Genomic DNA, 27754 nt, shown 5'->3' with positions numbered 1-27754 from the left:
ATGATTACCTTCTAAATGTGAGTGAACTTGAATCTACATTAACAGTGGTTTCAACAGGAATGGAGGGCTATAACATAATGATAGAATACTGAAGGAGCGCCACGTCAGAACATCCCTTTTCCCTCCCGAGTGGAGTGCCTCCTTTGATCATCAAATTGTTCTCCTGAAAATCCTCCCTGTTCTTGAATTATCTGGGCCGCTGAAGTGGAAACTGAATTTTCTGTGGAGGCCAAAGCTTCTTAAGAGAGGGGAAAAAGAAGAGGGAAACTAATAAAAAGGTGTGAAAATGACACAAATTGAATAAGTGTGAAAAAAAGAAATATATGGCCATATCCTAGAGTGTGACAGAAGGAAAGTAATCAAGGTCTGCAGACATTACAACTGAGCACCGATGAGGAAATAACTCCTTCTCCTTTCTGTCCACATGTATACAAAAGAAAACAGCATGAGGATCCAGTGGTATTGTGTTCTCTCACAAACTGGCATTTATTCCCCAACCTGAAAGGATTTATATATATTTAGGATATACATGAACTGCAAAGTAATATAATTGCGATACTAAATGCCTCCCAGTACACAGAATTCTCGTATGATACAACTGTTGCTGCCCTTGGACCTTGATTAAGGTGCTAACACAGGGCTGCTTGTCACTTCTAATGTAAATTGCCTGTTAAGTACCATCAATGGCACCCTGTTTAATTTGCCCAGCTTGATCACCGTTTGTTGTGGTTGCAGTTAAGTACACATTTTCATATTCATGCATATTCATACTGATTCATCCTCCTCAGATGCAGTTGAATTCATTAAGAATGCCTCCCCGTTAGCCAGCAGAAATAACAAACGAGGACTGATTTTTTTTTCCCCCCATCCGAGAGTCCTTTCATGTCGGGTGCAGCTTTGGTGCTGCTTATGTGTTTTCTATTACATACCAAGACCACAACATCCAAGCAATTTCTCTAGTTAGACAATTTACAGCAGCTGAAATTGGTGAAATTGGTGCAGGATACCCATTGTCACCCCTAACAGAGTGGAGGACTTTTTTACTCTTAGCATAAATACAGCTAACTTTGTCTGCGGAAAAAATATTGAACATCTCTGTAAACACATTTTCAGCAATATGACAACCTACTCACAAGCTGAACTTTTCCTGCCCTGCAGTCGGAGAACCCAGCAGACGTTTTTTTTGTTTGTTTTTTCCTGTGCGTGCGTATGATTGTGCATACCAATTGCCATTTGTAGTAGAAAAGGGAACAGGAAGAAGAAGGGGAGATATTGAGCTCTAGCCATTTTGTTTACAGCCAGAGATTTTGATATGTGCTGCCTGGTAAGAGGGAGGCTCAACAAGTTTAAAGTGAAACAGACAACTGCATTCTCACACATTGCTGCTTGAGGGAAAAATCACTGTTGGGAAACTGTGCTCGCACAGTTCAGAATTTAAATGAATGTGGAAGGGACCCTGTGGTATAAGTGGAGGAAACAGTGGACCCAGACAGACAGTCAAACCAAGCAAGATACAAATATAAGAGGTAGATGTGGATGCATGGTAGCTTGTTGTTTGGAATCGGAGAAATGCTAAACTACACGACTTGACTATATGGCTAATACTGGATATTTTAAAGCATTTGCATTAGATACAGATCTGATATGATGGATGCATAACTTATGGTGGTTGAGCACAATTGTGAGCTTGTAACTTTTGACTTTATCTCATATCCACCAGCACTGTAAATACTTACCAGTGCACCAAAGGTATATTCGTCTGCAAATAGTCTCAAACAAATGCATAATTTATTCCTGTTTGGGTAATGATTGCTAAGATTGACAGTTTCCAGCTGGTTTAGGGATGCACTGACAGTAAGGACAACTTTTAAAAAATAGCAACAACCTTCTACTTTTAAGAATAATCACGTCCAGTAGTAAAGTGGACATGCAGTGTAACAATGTATTTATACGACATACTGTATATTACAATGCCGTCGTTGTTGTTGTCAAGGAAGCCACCTCAAAGTCAGATAGGACATGGCTTCAAGCCTACTAAATACTCTGCCTGAGTGTAGGCTATAGTACCTTGCACCCTTGGTGGCCCCAGACCTCATTTTACCAGCAGTATAGTATGAAGAGTGTGAATGAAAGACAACTCACCACTGCTTCTTCCTCGGTGAGGACCCGCTCCTCATCGTGTGTGAGGGCCACTTTTGCCTGGACTTCATCCACTGTTATACTGTTGTGTTTATAAAAATAAAAAAAAAAGTTACATTTTCTTTCCTCCAACACTAAAATTTGCAAAATATTAAAATATTAGGCTAAGTATAGCCAGTTCTTGTCAACTTAAAATTTCTAATTAACGCCATCTCAAAGCATATGAGATCCAATTTTGTGAATGAAAACCTAAATTCAACAACTCAAGTGTAAATGTCGCTAATATATTAGCACTACTTAAAGTTAAAAGCATTTTGTTTTCTTCCCTCCACCAAGGAGGTTAAGTTTTCTGTCCTGTTTGTTTTGTCTGTTTGTCTGTCAGCAGAACTACGGAAAAAGTGCTGGCCTGATTTTCATGAAACTTGATGGAAAGGTGAATCGTGGGCCAGAGACGAACCAGTTACATGTTTTTAGCAGATCCAGATCAGACTCACCGGCCTATTTGCCGTGGCGAAGGTATTCGCTCTCCGAGTGCCAGTCCAGTTATAACTAAGATGGGCCGATTGCATCATGAAGGCCTGAACATTTCGGGGGGCATTACCACTGCAGCTGAAACTAACAAACTGCTCTCAAGGTATGTAGGTATGTATCCCAGAGCAGCTAAGGGCCAGCAAAACCTTTACACTTGCCGTAGTGTGGCTTAAGCCTCTTTGAGATGATAAAATAAATGTACTTTTAAATCTAAAGCGCAATCTTTTGGCTTCACAAAACAGGGATTGTGGTGCACAGGAGTTAGACATGGCCCAGCTGTTACTGGAGTTTTCCCCTGGACACGACAGAAAACAGCAGCACTAGCTAACTGAACTGCACACAAGCTTTCCTGGTGTTTAAACAAACATGCCAGCTGAACATTGTTATTGCTGGGTGAACTCATTCTTTAGGTCAATGTGAGCTTAGCTAATATTGAACTGACTCAAGTATTTTGTCCTTTTAGCCCATCTCACTCTTGAGTGGCACACAACATAACGCTACACCCAGCGTGCTCAAAATCACACACACCACCTCTTATCCTAAAACACTCAAATCTTTTCTTCAGCCATTCTTCCCCGCTGGTGTCTTTCTTGCAGAGGCTCCACCTAAACTAACATTACTGAGCTGAGATAATGACTGCATAGCCAGGATCAATCCCGGGAGTCCATCAAAAGCAGAAGAGCAGGCAAACATACAAAGCGAATAGCTTGTTCCACTACAGAGGATCAATGCTCGGGGTAAGTGCTGGAGAGAAACAATGGCTCTCTCCATTGTGAGGCGGCACAGAGGCTGCAAGAGCAACGGTTCTGAAAACATGTGTGAAGGAAACTGGCTTTGGCCCCAATCACAGAGAGCATTTACGCATATAGACCATCATTAGAGCGCTTTGCATTGCACACCTACAATGACTTTGACTGAAAGAGACAGTAATAAACATTAGGGAACTCAATCTTACACACACATACACTTATAATCCTGACAGAGAGGAGGGGATGAAAAGCACAACCTGTTCATGGGCCTTTGGGAGGCTCCATCATGGTTCATTTCCTGAAGCAGTTGGTAGACTCTATTTATAGGCCACCATACTGGTACCAGTTAATCCTGCACTGGGCTGCCAACTGCCTGCCAGCTGGCACAGTGGGTTGCACTTATGTGTGGTGCTCGGGAAGGTTTGGGATGAAATAATGGTGAGGAAGTCCACAAGCTACCTTAATGACCAATGTGTGGGGGAGATTTCTTTTTCCCCTGTAGCACAAACTGATAGGAAGAAACTTTCAGACTGAACATTTACTAACTCAATTTTCTAGATGTGTCCAAAGTGCCTGAACGTTCCAGCCCACAAACCACAGGACCGATAACATTTCAACAATGAGTTAATAGAGTTAATATTTATATGAAAATACAATTATGATGATAATCAGCAGCATGTTGGTTGATTCTTCCTTTATGTATTTCAGAATGGTTTCAAACTTCATGAAAAAAAGAACTGTTGCCATTTTTGTCATGAAGCAATTATTGGTGGCTAAATGGACACAAAACTGAGATTAGCTCACAGTATAAATGAGAACAATTATCTGTGAATCTGCATTAAAGATAATTAGCAATTCCAATCGAGTGGATTAAGAACGGGGTAGTGTTTTGCTAAGTGTCATTAGGGACAAAGCCAAGAGCTTTTTTGTACAAGATAAAGCGTCTGCGATGTGCATGCTAATCTTGTTCAAAGTCAGCAAATTGCTTGGCGATGTGCAAGCATCAGGTATACCAGTGACTTTGGACTTTGCATTTATCACAACAGCCTCTAAATCAAGCTTGACACTTGGGCATGTGAGCTGCAGAGCCTTTCAGAAAAATATGGTGATGTTGCAATCATAAACAAAGCCTCCACCTCCAGCTTTATTCAAATAGGCATCAATACATGTCCTGCCTCAAGATGGCCAGCTCACCGAATCCCATTGACTGACGGACTGAAACAATGGCTGTTTAGAAATAAGCGGCACTTGCAGATATTTCAGCTTAGTAATGTGTTTGTTTAAGCGCAGGCCGTGGAGAGACACCGCTTGGGACGGAGGTGATAGAGTGGATGGATGGAGGCAGAGCTGGGGAGGCAAGGGGAAGGGATTGGGGGGGGGCAGAAGGGCTGAATAATGGTACACATCCAGGCGCAGGAATGCATAAGTGGGCACACAGCGCTCCCTGGAAAATCGCTGCACAAGCACTTCATCCTCGATGCAGCCATATGTTTTATAGCACTTTCAGTTTACTATGCCCAGCCCCACTTCCTATCCGGGAGAATATGCCCAGTTAGCTTAAGCAGTATTGATTTTTTTTTTCCAGGCGTGGTGTGGGAAGGTGAGGTACGTGAGGGCGGGGAGAGCGGTGGAGAAAAAGCATGAAGGGGATAGGCTTGTTGGATATCAAGCACTCTGTTTTTCTGCAAGCCACCAGCAAATCTAAATATCTTGCTTGAAAGCAAAATGGATGCCATTCTGTTTAAAGCTGGCAGAGGTTAAACACTGCTCGCGACAGCAAGTTAGTCAGCTTGGGTGGCTGAGGGGAAGCTGAGAGATTGGGTAGGGGGGCGACAAGTGGGTCTATTGGGACTTGAAGATTAAACAATGCAAATAAGGCAGTGAATTACTTTTTTGAAGTTTGCTGAAGAACAAATAGGTGTAGGAGTTTTGGGGGGAAGAGATGTGTGCACTCAGCTCAGACTGATGAGACTTCACCGCATCAGACATTAAGGTGGAACTAATGAGTGTGGTACATATACATATTGATGTGAATTAGGTGCCCGAGAAACACCCATTTAGCTTGAGCATGAGCAATCTAAGACTATGAGTCATTACTTTAATCCAGTGTTATGCTCTTCTTTATCTTACTCATCTGTTATGTTGTTTTTGTTTCACTTTGCTGCATTAGCAGGAAGACTTGCAGGTGAGTGAACATAACTTTTGTGAATTTGTAGCTGCATCTGAAATGGTAATATTTCCTACTACTCCCCTTATCCTCACTGACAGAAATTACAGGTTTTGTCCTTTACATAAAGCTACCTTTGTTTTCACGCACAGTGCTGTCTATAAAACTAATTACCGACCTTAAAGAAAGGTTGTTTTTCTTTCTTTTTTTTTGTAATTAGCTGGGGACTATTAAATTAAACATTTGAGTTGGTCATTTAAAATGCTTTCTACCTCAAAGTGCTACATTTACCATTTATATTGGGAAACTGCACGATCCTTGCATAGCCCTAATTCTACAGTCGTTAACTTGTATTTTGTAGTTCACTCTTAAATTTAAGATTTTTAAATGGCATCGTCAGACACATCGTCAACACCTGAGCACAAAATGTGCCACAGCTGTATTTACTTCACCAAACCTTGCTCGTTTAGTGGTTAAAATAGGCAGTTCCTCTGAAGAAGCATAATGTTGAAGCGCAGTAGATCATTTGGTGAGAAGAAAAGGTACAAATATAAAGCAAAGAATCGAAACCTTCAACTTTGTTCTTTTTTTCCACACTCCCCAGCCTTCAAGCCCACTCTCGCACATTTTTTTTTTTTTTTTTTTTTTAAAACTGCACAGTAGGAGGAGAAGAGCCCAAACTGGGAGCAAATACGCTTTAAGAATTTCTTTAGTATTGGATTTCATAGCAATCTAAATACTGTGACAGAAGCCTTTTCACCCTGGCAAGAGTAAAATCCCGAGGGAAAAACTGTTTCAGTATAAAAATATCAGTGGTGGCCCTCAGAAAAACTGAATCAGTGGATCCCTAACATCTAAAAATCTTTGCCAACACTGTTTCACAACTATTAATAAATCTCTATTAGAAACAGTTTAATACTAGTCATTATGGGTTAGCATAGAGCAAAACACAATTAATTAATCAGCATATTAGTTACCTGCCATCTTTATTGCTGTCCAGTAACTTGAAAGTGCTGCCTACTGTGCTGTTGTGACGCCTTAGACCTAAAAGGAAAAATCATATCTGGGGTTAATACAAAATGACCTGACGATTCAGGATAACAAATAGGTAATATTTTTTATTATGATGCTATGTTGGATTTGCTCTTTAATCACCAATTACTACTATAAAGAGTAATCCATTTGAATGGAAACCGAGAGGCAAGGAGAGAGAAAAGGACAGAGCTGGAGTTGGATTTGAAAACATGGGGAGCGGGAAGGGGGGGTGTGGGTAATCAGGCAATGAGTCAGTCACGCTGTGCAAAGAACATTTGGTTTCCCTGTAGGAAAAAAAAAAAAGCATGTCAGAGTCCAGAATGCAATCAGGAGGCTTTGTGCTGTAACGGCTGGTATGACAGTGATTTCCCTCTTCTCCATTCATATTCGCAGGGAGATGAAAAGGAGACGCAAAAACTTCCTCAACCCCCTTTCCAGTGAGCATGTTACCCCAACTGATTCATTTTGTGAATTGCATTCATTGGAGTGGGAGGCAGAGGAAGTTCTCTTATGTTCAGCACTAAGCATCTCCCACATCATCAGCAAAAAGGAGAATGTAAAGGGGCAAACTGATTGGCCCCTAAGTCTGGCGAAAAGCACTTTACATAATACTAATTGCACATCCGCCGCAATTACCTTTCCGTACTAATTACAGAAAAGCTAATTGTGAAATTAGCATTTTTTTCCCAGTGTACAGTAGAGCGCCTGTGCCGAGTGCTGTAGGGGTGTCGAACACACAAAAACCAAGACCCCAGTTCATAAATGTAGCCTTGGCAAAATGAACCTTAAATCCATATTTATAAAGCCATGCTGTTTTTTTGGATTTAAGTTGAAGATGCAAGATTGTACTTGTCACCCATGACATGAATGGAAGCAGCAAATGTCTATAGGAGCCACAATCTTCACCCCCGTTGTTGCCTCTACTCAATAAAGAGGAAAAACAAGATTTGCTAATATTCTTCCGCGCTACACACAGCATCTGTCATGTTAGTGGCCTTGTCTTTTGTTTGAACAGCACTCTATTCCCAACCTAATGCTTGACATTCTCAACCCATCCTCTAGTCACTCCGTCTCGCAAAAATGAGTGCACAAAAGGAGGAAGAGAAATGGTCTCCTCCCTCCCTCCACTGCAGAGCTGTAGCTATGAAAAACAACCATAAGGAGGATAGATGGAGAAGGGGGGAGAGAGAGGAAGGCAGAGAAGGAAAAAGATGGATTGGGGGCGGAGGGTGGGGGTGGGGGAGCGATGTGGTAAAAAGGTAAGAGGAAGAGTGGATAAGAATGTGGAAAATAAGTGAGGAGAGAGTAGGAGGGCGAAGAGAGAGAGGGGAGGTTCAAGACACTGGCTCTTTAGGCCGATGGCACGTATAGGGGGCTATGTTTACTAATGGACACTATCGCTCATCCACCCATGTTGCCCTGGCGATAGCGCAGCACACTCGTAAAATAAGAGAGGCACAAAGAGAACAGAGAAAATGGAACATATCAGCAGGAGACTGCAGATCTACGCCTGGGTTACAGACCATGTTATCCACACACAGCTTCCTTTGTTATTGTAGGATCTGCTCTCCAAAGCTTACAAAACACACATTGTGCTTTCTTTTATACACTATTAAGCAACATTAACAGGCAGAAAATCATCCCTATGTGTTTATTATTTCTACAGGAATGCTTTGAGATGGAAATGCATTAAAAGGTTGCAGGTGCTGTGCTGAACTTCTACTTTACAGAGACCCTGGAAATACAAAGATAGAATCTGCAAATAAGCATTTTAACCTAAAAAGGTGCATCGGAGGCTGCAGGCTCACAGCATCAGAATGACTCGGATCACATTCAGATTACACTGCAGCACAATAACAACATTGCAGTGCACAAAATCAATGGCATACTGATGTAGATTTGTTCTTAAATTCCTCAGGGTTGTGATAACTTTTCTTACAGTACAGCGCTCCTGTCAAGATTCCCACATGTTAATACTGTAGGTGGTTTTCCAGGAGATTTCCAACAAAGTTACTAACTAGCTAACTTAATGTGTACAATTCATGTTATCATTTTCACATTTAACACTTGGCTTTGCTCATTTCATCTTTCTGTTTAGCTTGTTTTCCTTATATATAGAAAACACAGATGATGAACTCACGCATGTGAAGCAGGTGACGTTAAAGTCTGCCTACAGGGCGCCCTGGTGGTCTTGGGGTTAAAGCTTAGACCACAATATCCCCACTTTAAATCAAGCTGAGGACTTTGCTGATTTTTGTCTCCACTATCTTTCTGATCAAAACTTTAAGATACCACAATTTTTGGCTACATTATATTCACAGAGACTGACTTGCCTATCTGAAGTTTCCACGCACTGCAAGTTCATGTTCAGAATGTTTTGAAGGAAAGTGAAGTCTTTCTATTTCTGAGAAACACACAAAAAAAATGGTTTAGTGGAATATATATTTTTATCATTGAAGGAAGAAATAGGAGTCACGGCAGCAGTAACATGAAACGTTTCTCACTGGATCTGTTGCATGTCGGGTCCCTTAGGGGAACCTCTACTGAAGTCCTCAGAGACAGTCTGGAAGACAAATGTTCTGTGTGTTCACTGCATAGAACATGTTTCTTAACCCTGTAACACCAAGTGTAGCATATTTGATACATGAGTTTTTGAGACCTCTACATCATCAGTGTGATATTTCTTTCCCTTAAAAACCTGACGTATACAATCAGACACATGCAGTGCACGGATAATTCACCAGGGATCAGTAATTCATGCACCAGAGGGCCTTTAATTGAGACATCCAACATATATATATGATGCACCTTTATTCATCCCCCAAAGGGGAAATTCACATATGCACAACAGCTACATCAGAAACTCGAAAATTATATATATATCCATCCATCTATCTATACCACTTATCCGCCAGGGTCGCAGGGGAACTGGAAAAACCGCATATACACAAATATTCAAAGACGTCCTCATACACAAAACATATTGCACAAAGATGTTAACGGTAACTATTGATCCCGTATTGAAGGGGACTGTTTAGACAAGGGGCACTGACCATTTTACACAAATGTGCCACTGCTTTAAGTTCATTAAATGAATTGGTTATGTATATGCTGCCTATTGTCTGTTATCTTAATGTATGTGTTTGACAGTGCCTTTTGCTAACTAGACAGCAGCTTTTATTAACAGATAATAGTGTCTAGAAGACCTACATTTGAGTGCTAGTGAGTGCCCATGTGCAAGTTAATGTGCTTTACTGTAAAACTGTAAATTCAAAGTGTCTTCAGTGATAAAAGTTTCAGGATTTAGTGGGGAAATGTTGTGCATGTGGTGTGGTATGATTACAACAAACTAAGCTGGTTTGACTCCCACTATAATAGTATACTTCATTAATGCTATGGGATGTCTAACTCAATCATGTATCTTTGGAAAACATGAGTAGCATGTAGGTGGTTTGCAAGACGGCCCACTAGAGAAATCAGGTCAGCCACTGGATTAACGATGAACTTGAGGAAATCCCCTCAAACTGTGGGTGAACTCGACAGCCTAGCTTTGCATATTTGGACATACCATTAAAGGGAGTAGCACACATTAAACACAGTATGTCTCTATATGAGGGGATCATATCAAATAAACATCAGAGAAGGAGGAGACCTCCATGTGAACCCAAAGCTTATTGAGGTTGGCATTAAAAGGATTAAAAAAAAAAAGAAAAGAAAAGAAAAAGAAAAACAAGCACACATGATCAGTGTCCTTTCTGGCTAGCCGGGAACAGCAAACTCTTTGTTATTCAATGAGGATTTAACCAGATTTCCGAGCATGCTTTGCAAAATGTGACAGAATTGTAAATACCACTGAGCTAGCTAATAAAATGACAGGATTCACAGAGTGCTCTGAAAGCCTGTACACAAAAAGCTTCAAAACTCCTAGAATATAATTTTCTCATAATAAATAAAATGGGGCAACTCATACTGTAAAAACAATATCCAATATCGGCAACTCTCCTTGTACTGCACTTATTGTTTCATCGTACCAAAACTGCAATTTTCTTAGAGGGCACAAATAACCCAGCCCTTTAAAACTTCTCAATAACCGTGCATGAAGCCCTGGAGACATGTTTGAGCGACAGCAGCGGTAAAAGGAATAACTGTTAAGTTGTACTTTGCAGGCTCAGCTGCTTGTTCTTCTGGCTTTTCATTCCTATTTTGAGACGAGCTATTGACAGGTCATAAAGGGGACGACAAGATGTTCATGAAAAAAAAAAATTGTTTCTTTGTTGTGATGTTCCTATATTTAATTGAGGTAACTCAATATTTGTCCTCATGGGTCCTGTGTAGTTTAAGGATCTTTGAGGGCAATTGTTTTAAAGGTTTAACAAACACTGTGGAATCACTCTGAATGATACACATTCATATTGTAGTAACATGTCACCTAACCTGCACATTCTGTGCATAAGGGGTGAAAAGCAAGTTAAAGAGTGTGGTCCTTTAGCCTGACGTTCAGTTGCCAGATCATGACAATAACATGATGTTATTGACTTATAATAACATTAACATACTGGGTGATATTTGAGAAGCTTCGTAAGCCAAGACACATCCAAGACTCGGACACTAAACCTGATTTAAGCTACGCAAGTGTGATTTTACTGCATAGAATGTAAAATGTAATGTTAGCAATTATGAAATGCAAATAGCATTTGAAAGTGGAGTGTAAACGATCCCTAATTGTTTGCCGGAAAAAAAAGCAATTTAAAAAGGTAATAAATTCACAACTGCTTGGGTTGCTCTTCTGAAAAAGTATTTTAAAAAAGAAGCTCAGGGCCATGCTTTAGTCAGATCACATTCAAAATCCATCAAATATAAAGTGTATATAAAAGTTACACCTTCCATGATTACTTCTCTTGCACAGTCTCTGCTATACTGTGTGCATTCTTTAACTGCGGGAATTAAATAAAAATGTGGATAACAGCCGTAACAACTCGCCTCCCCAAATAATATCAGTAAAGCCCATTGAGAAAGCCATAAAGTGTTTGCTAAGTTATGCTTTTGCCAGATTGATATGGCTTACTCACTAAAACTCAAACATTAGTCGACATGTATTGCCATATGATGCAGGCAGGAAAAAAGATCCATAAGCAGTCCTTCAAGTCCTTTCAGCGTCAACACTCAGAAGATACCACACACACAAACTGTCACTGGAACTGCAACATAAATGCCGAGATGGAAAGCCAACATGGACAAGACATGCCAACACAACCATGGAAATGAAAATTGATGGTTGTTAAGCCCTGAAGATGAGCATTAATGGAAGCAAAGGATGACAGACTGAGGAACAGGAGGAGCCTGTGAGGTCTAGCAAAGGTCAGCTGGCACAGTGGGAAGCATGATGGATGCATCCTCAGAGGAACCACCGAAGTCAAATGACCTTTGTTGCAATCAAAACTTTTACTTGAGGGCCTGTTGACGCTAGACAGACAATCAATAACCAGCATTTCATGACATCGGGGAGGAATGTGAGAAGCATGACAGCAAAGTATTGAAAAGTAGACAAATGGCTTTACTCTGAACAAATGTGTGGTGTGTTTTGTATTGTGTCTTGATGTTCAAACAACAGAATGTGTGTTAAAAAGACGGAAGAAATTATTCTCGTAACAGCACAAAATACAAGGATTTGTGCGTCAGTTTCATGTTTGTGTTGAAGGTGTGTTTTTATAGCTCATCACAAACACAAATACCTAAATATTTATTCTGTTACAATCAAAAAAATCTAAAACCTTGAACTAATTCACCTCCAATCCCTATCCTCTGCCTTCCCATTGCGCACACACATAATCTCTCTAAATCCTTATGGACTGCACAAATGATTGAGCCCATTTCCTTCCCGGCCCCAAACTTTCTGTACATTCACACTTCTGAACGTCACTTAAATGCCGAGCCAGCTAGTGCTTGGAGCGATAAGGGAATTTTCCTGTGAGTCATGAGCAACTTGTCTCTGAAGGTTTGAGGAACGTAAAAAGGAGAGCTGTGGGACTGCAATATGCTGCTGCTCAGCACTCCTCCCCCAGCCCATTCATTTCAATGGCACAGGCATCTGTATTTAACCCTTCCAGCTGTTTCCGATATCCTACCATTTGTCATCCTGACCATCAAGCCTGAGGCGCTATGGTCAATTTACTTTTGGTCAATGTAACACTGGGCTGAAATAAAATGGAAGCTGCCCTGTGGTAGCCCTACCAGTGACCTAACTATATCTACAAACTGAGGCAATTATGTGGATTGAGCAAATTGCCTTGAATGGACTTGAACCAAATCACGGCAGGTTAAAAGGTGGGGAAACACTTACTGCTGTCCCCTGCTTCCAGCGCCTTTAATGTTTGCTCTTTCAGTCGGTCGGCTTCGTGCTTCCTCCTCCTGTGTTCCTCTAATTTGATCTGTAAGTCCTCAGCCTCCTGCTGAAGCTCTCTGAGCTGAGCCTGAAGAGAGATGATACAGACAAACACACCGTCTAGGATCAGCATAATATGGCAAACAATCAAGCTGCCAGTTGATGGGCTATTTCATGCCAATCAATTACAGTAATAGCACAGTTTGATATTTTTTCCTGATATTGCACAACATCGAAAAAAACTAATGAAAAAGCCATTACCTGCTTGAAATTCTGGACATTTTTTAATCCAATCACCCATTTAACCCACCCCTAATCCAAATTACACATATGCAACATACAACTGACATCAACCAGATAAGGTTAACAGGTCGCTAAATACTAAATAAACTAAATACATTCCCATTATTTTCAGCTTTACTTTGTGTTTGGTGCGAGTTACTTAATGTTAGCATGCTAACACACTAAACTAAGATGGTGGTAAACATTTTATCTGGAAAACACGAGCATGTTAATATTGTCGCTGTGAGCTTGTCAGCATTCTGAAAGTGATGTGAGAAAGCTAATAGTTTGGGTGAAACAATACAAATGCTGATATGAGCATGACCTACAGCATCAAAAGCATTTCCAGAAAGTCGTGTCGACACAAATTTAGAATTCAATCTGTCTTTGTTCTTATCTCCTTCTATTATATTTCTTTATGCATCACCATATCTACCTCCGGACCACAACCAGCCCATGTATTTACAAAAACTTGTACGACAGCAGTCGGGCCTGCACGGCTGCGTCAGGAGGTGTTGCTGTCACACCAAAAACTGACAGCTTTTGACAACCAAGCGTAACCTATCATCACTCTCTGTAATGGACCAATTAATATGGAGGAGCAGAAGCTCCTAGCGTGCGTGCACGTGTGTGTGTGTGTGTGTGTGTGTGTGTGTGTATCAATACTGCCTTCAAATCTCTCCACAGAGACTCTCGTAATGCAGTGATGGATTCTGCTCGGTTCGGATAGGGATGACTACCTTTCTAGGCCATGCTGCTTGCTTAGCCACCTTCAGTTAGCTGCAGTGATTTATGGGCTCCATTTTGAGTTTACAAGAACATATTTACTTGTGAATAACACCCATAACATGTAAAAGGTTCCTCCAGGGTTAAAGTACTACATAAAGACACCTGCCCCTAATGCATACATGTGTTTTTCAATGAACTGCATTGGAAAATCTGAGCTCTATAAAGACAAATATCTGCTAAGTGACATTTTAAACCGGAAAAAATAAGAAATAGTCTAATTAGAATGAGTGAAAATTATCCTTTTTTTCCAGTTTTAAAAGATATAGCAGTGTTGACTCAGTGTTCGCAACTTCTCCCTGCTGTGTTGACTCTGTGCTGTAGTGAATGTTCCTCTGAAATCCTGACAAAATGTACACTTACAGTGGGATTTTATTGAATACCAATTTGTATTCAATTAACAGCCGCATTCTTACTTCGCCGAAATGCCACACTCAACGTTTATTGTGTAAAAGCTTCTAATTTGATTTAAAAGTTTTCCAGCATCCCAACAGCAGATTCTTTTTTAACCCTTGAACCTAAGTGAGAGTTCACTTTCGAGTCATTGTGTAAGGATTCTGAGACGAGGCCGCTGAGGTAACCCTGCCATATGAGCGGAGACATGCTGGGAGAGGAGGATCACAATGTGCGGCTGGGCTACAAGGGCTGGGTGACACTTCAGCCTCGATCTGCCAATCAGCCGCCACAGAAAGGAACGTGGGGGAAAACAGCGAACAGAATAGAAAAAAAAGAGTGCAAGGTACACGCTCAGAGACCATCAGCTGGAAAATTAGACATGTGACTGTGTGTGTGTGTGTGTGTGTGTGTGTGTGGCCTTCAGTCAAAATCTCTGTTGTCAAGTAAGTGGTATCTTTTTAACCGTATCTTGCATTAAAAGGAATACAGGTTTTAAACAAGACTGACATTCTTGAAATGCATTCGTTGTAGAAACGGTGCTGTAAAGTGCTTTGAAATACCTCGATATGAAGTCATTTCTCACATACCCACCGTACAAAACAGCACAAGGTTTGAGGGCAACCATGAGAAAGTTAGAGAACCGTGAAATGTGCTGCAGCAACATGTTACCGCTGACAACAAGCCCTTTAGACCCCCCCGAAAACAAAAACACACACGAGTGCATGTTGAACAATTGTCAGTTTCCTATTACTAATGCGGTAAAAACAATGAATCATCTTTATATGGGCAACATATTAGATACACTTGACCATCAAACAGTGCAGGGAGAGCAACTTGTAGTTCCTAAATTAAGATAATGCATTAAGTAATGAGACCACTGAACCAGTAAATATAACTTACAAACATCTAAAGGGATACCCAGCTGCCAAATTTACCAATTTAATTTGCACCAAACTCCAGCGCTCCAGTTTCTAATTTGGCCTGGAGCTTGTTGAGCTAAATGTGCAAATGGAGAGCAGAGGAAAACATGTGAAGAGCTTTCTGCTTATCTTGAAGCTCTTTGAAAAGGAGCATGTTGATTCGAAATGGGCTTGATCACTCAGGTACTTGTTTGCTTGTACCGACTCACCCCGAACCATTTACTCCTTACTGCTCCAGTGTGATTGCAAATGAATCACAGTTAGAGCTGAACAGCAGAAATCCTTTAAGAGATACGGTAAAATGCATTTGCTCACGGCAGGAAAAGAATATGATGATGTTTATGGGCTACAGGTAACTAGAAATTAGAAACTAGAATTGCTTGGATAATTTGGAGGTTGGCGATAACAAAGGACAAAGAAGGGAGGAAAATGAAGAAAGAAGACAATCACATGCAATACAATCCACTCACCCAAATTAAACATACTGCTATAAAATTACAAAAAATATAAATAATAACTAGTGCATTTCAGTGTTAAATAACTTCACTGAATGCAGAGGAAGCAGAAGTATTATTACTAGTAAAAGTAGCAATACTACACTGTGAAAATACTCCATTCAAACCCTTACTTAAGTAAAAGTATTTAATTTGTCAGCAAAATGTGTCAAGTATCAAAAGTAAAAGTATTCATTATCCAGAGTAACTAGGCTCTTACTGTTACATACATGATGTTTTTGAATTAATGTTACTGCTGCATTAACGTGGATGTAGCATTTTAAAGCTCTGGTGGTTTGAGGCTGTGCCAGTTCTAACTACTTTATATACTGTAATCTTAAATCCACCGAAAGGTCATCATCGCGTGTCTGCAGCATTGGAGTCCCGTGAGAAGCACGTCTCTCTAAAAAGTCCGCTTTTCTTGAGCTCAGAAATACAGCCTGTTTGTGACAATGCATTTGCCACCTAACCCGAGAGAGGGTTTTTAAACAGTTGATTTATTGGAAGAAGTTTATCAGAACAATTGAAAATCAGCAAATTTAGAAATACATGGTTTTCACTGGACAGAAAGGGTATGAAAGTGTAATCTAAAATAAGAGTAACTGAAGCTGTTAGACAAATGAAGTGAGTGAAGTAAAAAGGATAATATTTGCCTCTGAGACATAGCAGAGTAGTTTAAAGTATAAAGTTGCATAAAATGGAAAAACTCAAGCAAAGTACAAGTTTCTCAAATTTGTACTCAGGCACAGTACTTGAGTACATGTATTTAGGGACATTGTTACCACTGGCCTTAGTTCAGAATACTTCCATGTCTTCATTGTGTTGACTGCAAAGGGCTCAGGACATCAGGCCAGTGTTTATTATGCAGCCTACTGGACACACTGTGCATCCCAGTGTGTGAGGAAACAGGCTGCAGGTAAGGTTTTGCCAATGATTTTATCACCTCGTCATTTCTATGATTTATGGCAGATCTGGGGTCAGTTTTCATGGAATCTGTCTCAATATTTATCATATTGAGGGTGATTTCAAATCAGGTCCATATCATTTCACCATTAAGGAAAGAAAGCATGATGTGTTTAAATTAATGCGTATGTAAGGGTTTTGAGAATTATTCATCATAAGCTGTACAAAGAGCTTAATTGCTGTACAAATCTGATTTATTATCATACAACTGGATTGACACAGAACATGCCTCGTCTGTTTGTTTTGTTACGTAGAAACCCACTTATATTATCTTAAAGTGCACGTCACTGGAATATTCATCCAACCATTTGTTTTGTGTGAATAATGTGAGATAATTTTGCTATTTCATGTATTAAAACTGTACATTCAGGGTGTTTCCATTCCCCAACAATGTAAAGTCAACTATTTTCTATTAATCTAGGGATTTGGTTAAAGTATATAGGGCGCCATAGACTCTATATAGGACACCTAATGAACCCGCTGTATATTTCGCGCAGGTCTGACTTCAGAGTGAAAACCATTGGAAAACATACAAGTGAAACTAAATGGTTTTCTCACAATAGGAACAGGATAAAGCTTTTGAGGGGAAAACCCTGATGACTATCCTCTGTTACTGCGACATGCCATATAGTAGTAGTTACTTGAGCGGAATACAGTGTACCTGTTTCTCCCTCCAGAGCAGCACTCCCTCCTCAATCAGTTGCTGCTTGAGTTGCAAACCCTCATCCAAGGTCCTCATCTGGCCCTCTACGTATGCTCTCTCTCTCTGTCCCAGATTCCTGGAGGAGGGCGAGACAGAGGATGCATAGCCCCATCATTACTGAGAAAACAGCAGCCACCCCTGCTATGGTCATTGAGATGGTGCAATCCAATTTTTAAGGGCCCACAATGCAGCAGGAATCCAAATGGGAAAATAGTAGAGTAAATAAGATGGGGGCTGATGCTCTGCGGCTGAACTAAATTGTTTTTGAAGTCTGGCAAACATAATATGAGTGTGTAATGAGATATACTCTGCTTGTATATGGTTTTGAGGCGAATGGCAGTGACTGAAATAACAGAGGACTGTCAACAAAAGAAGTGGGCTACTGTATTAGAAGTTACATTTACACAGTGTGCTACGTTTCAGCATCTTAGTCCGGTCAGTCTTTGGAGTGCAGCTCAGAGAAGATGATAAATACGACCTGGCAGGAGCCTACGTTTCTGCAAATATTTTTATTGACAGACCAACCATGTATGCAGTGTGTAATTTATATCCTGTAGAGGCTAAATCATCTGCATGAAAAAAAAAAAAAACACCTCTGAACGGGGGGCTCTGAGAGTACAATTTACAGTGCAAAAAGCAAAAGTGTAATGAGGTGGTGAGTCAGATCTGCCTTTATCCTGGGTGAACTCTTCAAAACAATAGTGTGACGCATACACATTACTACAGATGGTCTGAACGACATCAAGTTTTTAATTATAGTGACACCATGCCCCCTGGTGGCACAGTGAATGAGTCACTATCGCATGAGTGCAGCAAGTAAACGGTCTCATACTGATGCTATGGTAGACAGCCTTATGATAAAGACAACTTGGAATAAAACAAGATTTATATTTTTTATCTAATTGCCCCGAATGTACTGTCTGATAATTCCCCCGACAGAACGGACTGGTTGAACATTTCTTTTCTTTAGCTATGCGTGGGCCTTGAAATGCCATATTTTGAGACAAAATCTGCATGTGTTATTTTATAAATATTGAATCTCAGTTTTGATTCAACTGACCAGCAAGTGTTCTGGCAGTGAGCGTGGCTGTTGTATTCATCTGAAGCATCGCAGCAATCTGGCACGAGACGCGGGAGAAGAAGCGATCCAGTGCACAGAGAAGAGAAGAGAAGAGAAGAGAAGAGCGTTCAACATTATCAGCAAGGAGAGGTGTGCAGCATGGCCTTATTCTAAATCACATGATCCATACATCAGTTGGCAATAGACACAAACATGGATTGAAGTTAAAATAAAAAAAACAATGGACACAAAACACATTATCAGCAACGGTGAGTAATTTATTTTCAGGCACTTTTGCCCCTGAAAAGGTGAACTTTGGTCACTACAAGCTCCAATATACAGCACACTGTTTAATAACCATTTAGTGACATAAACAGAATTATGCCAAAACAAAATATGGTGTAATGAGAGCAGAGCTGAAACAGTTAGTTAATCAGTTTGTCAGATCACCAGATATTCTGATAACTGGTCAAACTTCCAAATGTATGTTCTCATAAGAGCAGATGCTGTTGATTTTTAGATCTATGTGTCTCCGTGATCTCTTTCTCTGGCCCAGAGATCAGCCACTTATAAGATCAGCCGCATGGAGTTTTGTAAGTGCTCAGATCTGGCTTTCGCTCAGATGCTTCACCCAGGAGAGTGGGCACAGTGTGATATTTCTCAATTATCCCGAACCCCATTGGTGTCCGGCGAGACGTGAGCTTCACAGGCGCAGAAAGGCAAGCCACCGAAAATCTCTCAGCAACCAGTCGAAGAGGAAAAGTGACAACGTGTTAGCTATTAGGTGGCTCCATTCAAAGCAGGGAAGGTATGAGAAGATAGGTGGGAGTAGAATAAAGGAGGAGGTGGGGGGGGGGCAGGGAGAAAGAGGCTTTGAGATATATTCCACTGCTGTTCTTTCATTCGTCATTGATGGTCGCATGCCGCCTAATTCTGCTGAAAGCGTTGATGACAGAGAGGAGACGTCGGCAAGAGAATGTATTGATTTTATCCAAAGTGGGGAGACGCGGGGGAACAAAAGTGGACCAGAAGAGGGGGTGAAAAACTATCTGATTAGGCACAGAGCTCTGCATATTCTAGAAGAAAGAATGGAGAAAAGCCTTGAGGAGACGGACGGGATGCTTTTCAAGGAAAAACTGTGTGGGGAGAGTGAGCGTGCGCACACCGACTTCTGTTTGCTGTGTCTGCTTCATCTGCTTGTTTGTGCTACAAAAGGGGTGACAGTTTGTAGCAACACGCCAGCTTCTTGGCATCGTGTGAAATATGAATTCTGGTCTGTGTTTGCAAAACATTCGAAAGGGGCAAAAGCAAACAGAACAACTTCTTATCCGATGAAAAAGGGACCTCAGCTATTCTAGTTAAAACCTCACAACTATAGGTGAAACTTCGTTAAGTTGCAAGACATTAGAGCGCATTCGAGCCTTTCCACCCGCTATTTTGAACAAATAAGAAACAATTCATCCTCTGAAAGAATAAATCTGTTTATCACTACAGCGCTCACACTGCTGCCCTTGTTGCCCTTGAAAAACGCTGCAGCAGAAAACATTGCTGATCCATCGCCTCACTTCAAAAGATTCTGTAAAGTTTATCAAAGTCCACCTCTCAGGAGAATATTATTTCACGCACTATGATGTGATATCGAACGCCTTACCACAGATGCCATCGTTGACTCGCGATGATGGGATGTAGTGTGGGCGGAAACCCAGATTGGTGCAGTAGAACCGGCCACGAGGACAGGCTGAGGTGCCTACATGGGGGCAGGAGCAGAGGTCAGCGCGGCATAATGAACCAACTTCCAGAAAGAAATGAATCCAATCAAAACTATTTCTAATACAGACGCACAGGGGCCGATGCAAGTAGAACATACAGCGCGTCCCTTTTAAGTCTTTGTATCAGGCACTTGTACAGGAGATGCTGGTGTGCTGTCTTTATGTGTCATGATGAGTTTGTGTGTCAACGTGGGTTTCCACCTGTTTAAGAGTGGCAGCACCTTAGAAGATGACAAATAAAAAAATATATATAACTACAGACTATGAACTGGCTTTAACTTTGTTTTATGTAAAACAAATACTTTAAAAAGATTACCTGTTTGCAACTTTTAAGCGTGGTATACTGCACTGTGTCTTTTTTTTTTTTTTTTAAGTGTTACTGGACTAAATACTCTAATGTGTTTCAATTACAACACTGAAATTGAATACAGCTCAAACTGCATGAACCTGTAGTTTTGGATATTTACATTTATGGATATTTTCCTGGCTCCACTGCACTGAAGTGGCTGCATCAGCTGCACATACTGCATGTGGGTCCAGTCACTCCAAAATCTTGCCGTGGGTAGATTATATTACCAACATGCTCAACTGTGATTCATTCACCCTTTTTGCTTTTTCTGCCCCCTTTTGTCTGTCATGAGTAGAGAGGTTCATTAGGGTGCGGATACTTCTGCTGCATACAGGTGGTGGTAGGGGTGGGATTTACTGGCAGCATGGGAAAGCATAACAGCGGCAAAGGCAGATTATGTACTGTAGCAGCTAAACTATAAATTGTTTGGTGTTGTGAAAGTAAATCAGAGTGGAAATCATTAAGCTTTATCGTTTATTCACTTACTGTGTATTATCATATACCTTTCACATGTTGTTGCTGTATGTATCAGACAATTGTATGGAGATACATCTTGTGGTTAGCTCATGTTAGCTTATACCATCTGTGAGGCGTTGATCTCATAAGGGGTCCTTTGTTTGTTGGAGGCTATAAAAGACGTTTAATGTATGTCTTCAGTGAGACCGATGTTTTTCCTCTGACTTCAGGTTCCTTGTGAACAAGGTTTGCCTCCTATTATTGTACAATAATACTTTTTCATCTTCAACCATCTGTGTTTTGTGCATCAGTTCATATGTGTTGAGTTAGTTGCAGACTTCCACCACAGTGGCTTACAAAGTATATGTATCAATACGGAGAGTTTTCACACTTAGAGAAAATCGTTTGAATGTGTTATAATCCTACATTGTAATCAGTATATGCATTTTCTTATTTAGATTAGTTAATACTTTTGTTGTGTAATAATTTGTATAGTGTCTTGAAAGGAAAAGAAGTTGAGTGAGACGAAGGACAAGTTCAAGTGCCCAAGGCAAAGTGCACCAGCACAACTGGGTGGGAAGTACTTAAGTGGAGAAATTTTGAAAATTGATGCTCTGAGCTTTTGGTTTTTCTCCACTTGCATCGTGTGATTCCATACTTTGTGATATGTGTTATTATTCTATATCTGTATTTATGGTAGTGATTGTATCTGGGGCAACTTCTTTTACTACAATCAGAATATCACATATATTCCTTCTATACATCTCACTCATCATTCATCTCAGCCCTGAAAACTCTCCTTGACATCCACTCATAGTCTTTAAAAAGCACAGCAATCATCATGGATTAATACTGAACATGTGTACAGCACAGACAATGCACTTGTGCCATTGAGTTCAGTAACTCAGAGAAATTAAATTTATAAAGTTTTTTCTTAGAATTTCTGATATTCTTTGACAGCAGCAACAAATCCTCATGGTAGCAGTTTAAAATGCTTCAGATTCCGTCAAGGAACGACAGATTCACAACACAAAGTGATGCTCAAAAAGGGGAACCTTGAATCTGTTAATTACTTGACAATTATAATGACTACAATAATGATGTTTTGTAAAGGCTTTGTATCTTTTAGAGGCACCACGAGGGAAGTGCCATGAGCTGGCATAATACCTCAATAAAATGCATTTAATACATTTATTCATGGCCTTGTCTCGTCAGGGCAGATGGCAAATATCTGGGGATGATAGAGTGCAAAAAGCGTACGGTCTCTTTTAAATTACATCAGTGTGAGGTTAAAAATCAGATATGGAACTCTTGATGAGCTGTATTACAAAGCAATGGCACACAAAAGGCACAAAAACACAAAGCTTAGATGTCTCCAGTTATTTACATTTTACTGAAGTGTTCACATGCTATAAAAAAAAAAAAAGATAAATTAGATTCCTTCAGGGAAAAACAGAACATATCAGAAAACCAAAACAGCAGTGTATTATTAAGTCAAATATCACTGAGTGTGCAGCAACTAACAGGTGATTACTAGCTTTGGTGGACAGACACACACTCACCCACAGGTTAACTTCTCACCTGGTTCATCGGAGCCATCTTCACAGTCGCAGTAGTCATCATTCACCTGCTCAAAGGGGATGATCTTCGACCCATCGATGCACATAAAGGACTTCCTCTCCCTGTAGAACCGCTTGTCTGTTGCAGAATAATAACATTACAGACTGATGCATCTTCATGACCTTGAGCCGCTGCTGGAAATCTAACCAAACAAATGTGTCAACATTTTGAATCTATCATTTTAATTGCAAGATGAAAGCCTCGTGCTCAAGTGCTGTTTCTGTGAAATAGTGGAACTGCATGACAAACTATAGGTCTGGTATTGTTGCTACCATCCTGCACAAGACTTTAAACGCCGTCTTGAGTTGTTACAAACTACATGCAGCGATGACAACTTCAAAATAACGTGTCTGTATGTTTGTGTTGAAGCTAACGGGCTGTTAAAGTCGCAGCATGTGGCACCAGGAAGAATGTTTTACAAATATGACGTTAGCTAGTTACTTAGCCTGAAGCTAGCTCCAAGGGGACAGTCAACTTACAGGACGAAGATATCCCTCTTATTTTCCGCGACTCTACGTAACCACACCAAAGGACTGCGGCGACAATAATGTGGAAATGCATGTCAGGTGGCAGAGATGCAAATTGTCTCGCTCCTGCCTCACAAAGACCCGCTCAAAGGTGTTTCAAACTCATGATATGCGTCTAACATTTCAGGTGGCAGGGTCCCCACTTCCTGAAACACGCGGTCAGGTGACGCCTCTGTGGCATTTTATTGGTTTGTATCCCAGCCGCGTGTAGCTGCTCTGACCAATCACGAGTGAGAAGGGCTTTCCGGGGCGGAGGAAGAAACACGCTTGTTCACGATCATATTTGAGATTTTATTATGTGTTACTAGTGTAATAGCTTTTAATTCCTTGGCAACCAAATGCTCACCGACCAAACACTGAACACACCCGTGGTTTATGTGGTTTTGTGTCTCATACTACACATTGTGACATCAATGCTTTGACGTCCTGGAGTTTAACTCATCCATTAAATGCAACACAAACACTCGACTCATTCTGACAAAACTGAGACTTTCAAGCTTTCTAGACTCATTTATAGGCATCAGTTCATTTGATAAAATATACAGCTGGGTGATGGAAAGTCTGTATGCATTGATTCTACATTATGAGCTGCCAATAGTGGCAACACGTGGTGCATTTCTCATTAAATATGTGTATGAAGGTGAAAAAGTTATTTAAAAGATAGATAGATAGATAGATAGATAGATAGATAGATAGATAGATAGATAGATAGATAGATAGATAGATAGATAGATAGATAGATAGATAGATAGATAGATAGATGGTTGTGGCTCAACAGTATTAACACATTAAACAAGAGCACCTTTTGATAGTTTTATTAATAATAAACAATCTTTACATCATATACACTATGAAAAACAAAGAATGCAGCACTTTGACTGAGTTTTCAGGCACTTGAAAGGCGATTTAGAGCGAGATTAACTAAAGAACAACATTGTTCATGTGTCAGTTTTTCACTTGTCATTTTTCACCGTTAGGTCGTGCGTAAAGAGCTGTAGGCTGCTGCACAGTGACTCTTTGCTCTGGAGGTAGGACAGGTCTCGGATCATGCCCGGGAAGGAGTATGAGTCCAGGGGCGGACGCAGTGGAAACACTGGCATCAGTCCGGATGTCATGTATGGTGACATAAAACCTGCCACGCCGCCGTTTGCAGAGGAGTAGGCCAGCCGTAGGGGGCTGACACCGAGCCGGGGGCCGAGCCCGTACAGGCCGTCTCCCCCGGCGGCCGTGGGTGGCACATGGAGCGGGGAGAAGGCGGACTTGCTCCCCATAGCCCCGAGAGCTCCGGGCAGTCCTGCAGAGGACCTGGGCGCGTGTGGGTGAATGGACAGGCCATCAGAGTCTGTTTTGTTCTCTTTGGAGCTCAACACCAGCTCGATGGATCTGACAATGTCGCCTTTGCACGTTCTCACCATCGACTCCAGGGTGTCCCGCTTCTGATGGGGGAAGATCTTGGCCATGATGTCGGTGGGGTCCCGGTCCAGGCTCGGGTACTCCCTGGGCTTCTCAGACTCGCTGCCTGACTCCGGATCCGAGGAGGAAAGCGACCTCTGCGGGCTCACAGTGTGGTCAAACACCGGGGAGGGACTGGTGCTGTCCTCGGTGGATGAAGCTGTGTTGTCCTTGCTGGGAGACAGATCCCTCTTGTCACTGGGAGATGGCAGCCGTGCGGGGTGGGGTGCAAAGAGGGGGCGACCCATGAATCCGTTATAAAAGTTGTACTTGCTCAATTTGCCGTCTGAAATGTGGAAAGAAGGAAAGGGGTGGTTAAAAAAAACATGTAACATATAATAAAGTATTTAAAATTACAGCAATTAAATGTAAATAATATAATGGTAACATCTAACTGTGAATTCAGATATTTCCTTTTCAGGCAGGGTAAAATAATCATAAACATTTTTCATTTTCATTTTTAACTTACCATCTTTTTGGTTCTCTTCTCCAAAAACATCAAAACCTGGAGTTGCTGGGGTGCTGCTGACAGTTGTTGGCACCCCGGGGCCCGAGGGTGAGCCCTGAGGGATCCCTGTTTCCCCACCGATCCCCGAGCCGGGGTACAGGAGCCTCAGCTCCCGGGCCTCGCTCTCCTCTTGAGCCTGCTGCCTCCTCAGCGCCACCTGCGCGGCCATCACCCGCTGCCTCTCCGCTATCAGGGTGCATTTGGCGCACACGCAGTCTCTCCAGCGACAGAAGCGCTTGTGGCCTTTGAGCGCGGAGACCACGCCGTGGTTCCTGCATCTGGCGCACTTCGGGGTGCGGGGGTATCCCCTCTCCAGCGCGGGGTTGCAAGCCCGGAGGAAGAGAGGCGGAGGGCGCAGGAGGGAAGGGGGCACCTGCAAGCCACCGAGCGGGTTGGCGGCGGGCCCGGCCAGGCCAAGCGGTCTGATCCTGCTGTCCATCACCGGAGGGGATGCAAACACAAAGTCTGGCCGTCCAAAAAAGTTATTCAGGTGTAGTTATTCAAGTGGCGTGGCCTCCACTGGCGTCTCTCTACTGCCGCTGGCACCCAGGACCAGTGCGCCTTAAGTGTCTCCTCTCCAGGTGGTTTGACATGAAATACAACACCCTTGTCACACCCCTTTCCGCTCCAGCCACTTAATACCCTATCATGTGTATTTGCATCCCGGGTGAATAGCGGTCTAATCTGATGCAACTGAGCCTATATGCAGCTGTAGTTGAAGAAAAAGTGAGTGAAAAAAGTATCATAAAGCATGATATTCAATTGCACTTTAACATTTCTGCTGGGAGTTATATTTAAATGAACTGAGGTTATGTTTAACACGCACCATCTTTCACAAAAGTGGACTTTGTTGAATGAGGTGTTAAGAAAGCAAGCCTTGCCTCGGGTCAGATAGATACAATGAGCCCCTTTGGTTGCCCTGCCGAGCAATGAATATTCACTACTAGGATGTTTTTTTTTAACACAACAATAGCCCTAATGGCCACAAAGGCAACATGTAATTATCTACCTGGTTATTCTGTTGAACAAATTACCTTTACAAGAGACCCATCTGTCAACAAACACACAGAGACATTGATGGATAAATAATCACCCCTTGTCACATGTTTCATTCATTTCTCGCCATTCAAACAGGATCCAGTTACAGGCAACAGATTGCATTACCGTCATTACATGGAAAACAACTTGAGCATAATGTGACAAACACAGTGGCAGTCACCAGGGGAAACACACAACTGTCAAGCACTTGCACACATGCATACTGTCCTCCTCAACGTTTTTTTTTTTTGTGTGTGTACAGCACATGCTTGCACTTGTCTGATGTGCCACACGCATACAGATGCTATAACGGCAACTGAAATGTTAATAACGATCCTCAGCTATTAGACTTTTCCTGATCAGCTGTAGATGTAAGAGTGAGACATCAGTGGTTTCTCTTGGTCTCCGTGTAGCTCTGACTCCACTAGACTATCTCTGAATAATGGATGCGGGTTAAAGAGGCAGCGGATGGAAGCACTCTGTCCCCTTGTGGTGTTTTACTGAGATAATGACTCCCTGAAGGGCATCTCTAAAGAAGGTCTGCTACAGCAGAGGCCAGGAAAATTGCTTATGGTATAATACACAATGATTTGTTGCAGACATAGCTATTACGGTCATTAATATTACTGCTTATCACACACGCAGACTGGTAGGTGTTCCAACTTGCTGATAAAAGAAGATTACTGTTTTTGAAACCAAAACTTATGAGTGACAGATGGAGCTTTTTCCACCTCGGCTCTGCACAGATATCTGCTCCATCAGTCCTTAAGTGATGGATCTAATCTGCAGGATACCCGCCCACCTGCCCCATTACAATCAAGCATGCACGTATGCAAACAGCAAACACATATTGTGCAAAAGCACAAAATCTGCCTGTACAAAAGCATCTCGATAATGACTCGCACAGAAAGAGGTCTCGAGAAGCGAGTCTGCTATTTGCAGAAAGATGTTCCACGAGTTATGGGCCTTGATAGATAGGGGTTGGTACAGACTCACTCCAACTGTTCAGGACATGAAGATAATCTGAAATGCATCCATCAACAACGAATGCTAAAACCATAAATAAATGCCAGTGATGCCGATGCTGAGTGGACGCACATGCAGCGTTTATCATTTCATCCACTGTGAAGTGGAATTTGAGGTTTGGATTTTGCGGCTGGCAAGTTTATCCAGGCACGTTAAGCTGCTCTCACCTGGCTTTTTATACAGACCACTCAGGTGGCTCCTGTGGACTGGCTACGGCTCCTTCTAGCATGAAGGGCGGCTGGAAGCAGCATGCAGCTGAAAAGCCTGCATAAATGTGCGTGTCACTATGTACTGAGCCTCTGTTTCAGTCTTATTTCTAATTACCCAGAGGAGGAAAATAGGACAAAAATAGCTGTTTTGGAAACGCCTTTATAAATTGGATTAAGGGTAAAAGCTGTAGTG

At 41.6% G+C, this 27754-nt stretch overlaps 2 protein-coding genes across 2 annotated transcripts in view; both read right to left on the bottom strand.

The window, feature by feature from the left end:
- The window catches only part of LOC139222900 (glucosidase 2 subunit beta-like), a 112163-nt gene extending 88717 nt beyond the window's left edge, over positions 1-23446 (bottom strand). The window contains exons 1-8 of the mRNA XM_070854804.1: positions 23281-23446; positions 22763-22879; positions 20259-20354; positions 18608-18665; positions 17506-17623; positions 12962-13091; positions 6564-6630; positions 2143-2221 (exon numbers count right to left, since the gene is read on the bottom strand). Coding sequence (XP_070710905.1) covers positions 2143-2221; positions 6564-6630; positions 12962-13091; positions 17506-17623; positions 18608-18665; positions 20259-20354; positions 22763-22879; positions 23281-23362 — 747 coding nt within the window. The 5' untranslated portion in view covers positions 23363-23446. The remainder of the gene's footprint in view (positions 1-2142; positions 2222-6563; positions 6631-12961; positions 13092-17505; positions 17624-18607; positions 18666-20258; positions 20355-22762; positions 22880-23280) is intronic.
- Positions 23447-24213: 767 nt separating this feature from the next.
- LOC139222706 (doublesex- and mab-3-related transcription factor A1-like) lies at positions 24214-25771 on the bottom strand. The gene is made up of 2 exons (XM_070854551.1): positions 25250-25771; positions 24214-25066 (listed from the first exon to the last, which is right to left on the bottom strand). Exons 1-2 carry the CDS (start codon positions 25725-25727, stop codon positions 24282-24284), a joined length of 1263 nt encoding a protein of 420 aa, XP_070710652.1. The 5' UTR covers positions 25728-25771; the 3' UTR covers positions 24214-24281.
- Positions 25772-27754: the final 1983 nt, after the last annotated feature.

Source organism: Pempheris klunzingeri, chromosome 23, assembly GCF_042242105.1.
Source record: "Pempheris klunzingeri isolate RE-2024b chromosome 23, fPemKlu1.hap1, whole genome shotgun sequence".
Taxonomy (NCBI): domain Eukaryota; kingdom Metazoa; phylum Chordata; class Actinopteri; order Acropomatiformes; family Pempheridae; genus Pempheris; species Pempheris klunzingeri.
This window is presented reverse-complemented; position numbering and strand designations above follow the sequence as displayed.

Excerpts from the sequence above, each read along its gene's own strand:
- LOC139222706 (XM_070854551.1), bottom strand. The coding sequence starts at position 25,727 with ATGGACAGCAGGATCAGACCGCTTGGCCTGGCCGGGCCCGCCGCCAAC. Across the intron at positions 25,067-25,249 it reads AGAAGAGAACCAAAAAGATG|ACGGCAAATTGAGCAAGTAC; the intron begins GTAAGTTAAAAA and ends TCCACATTTCAG.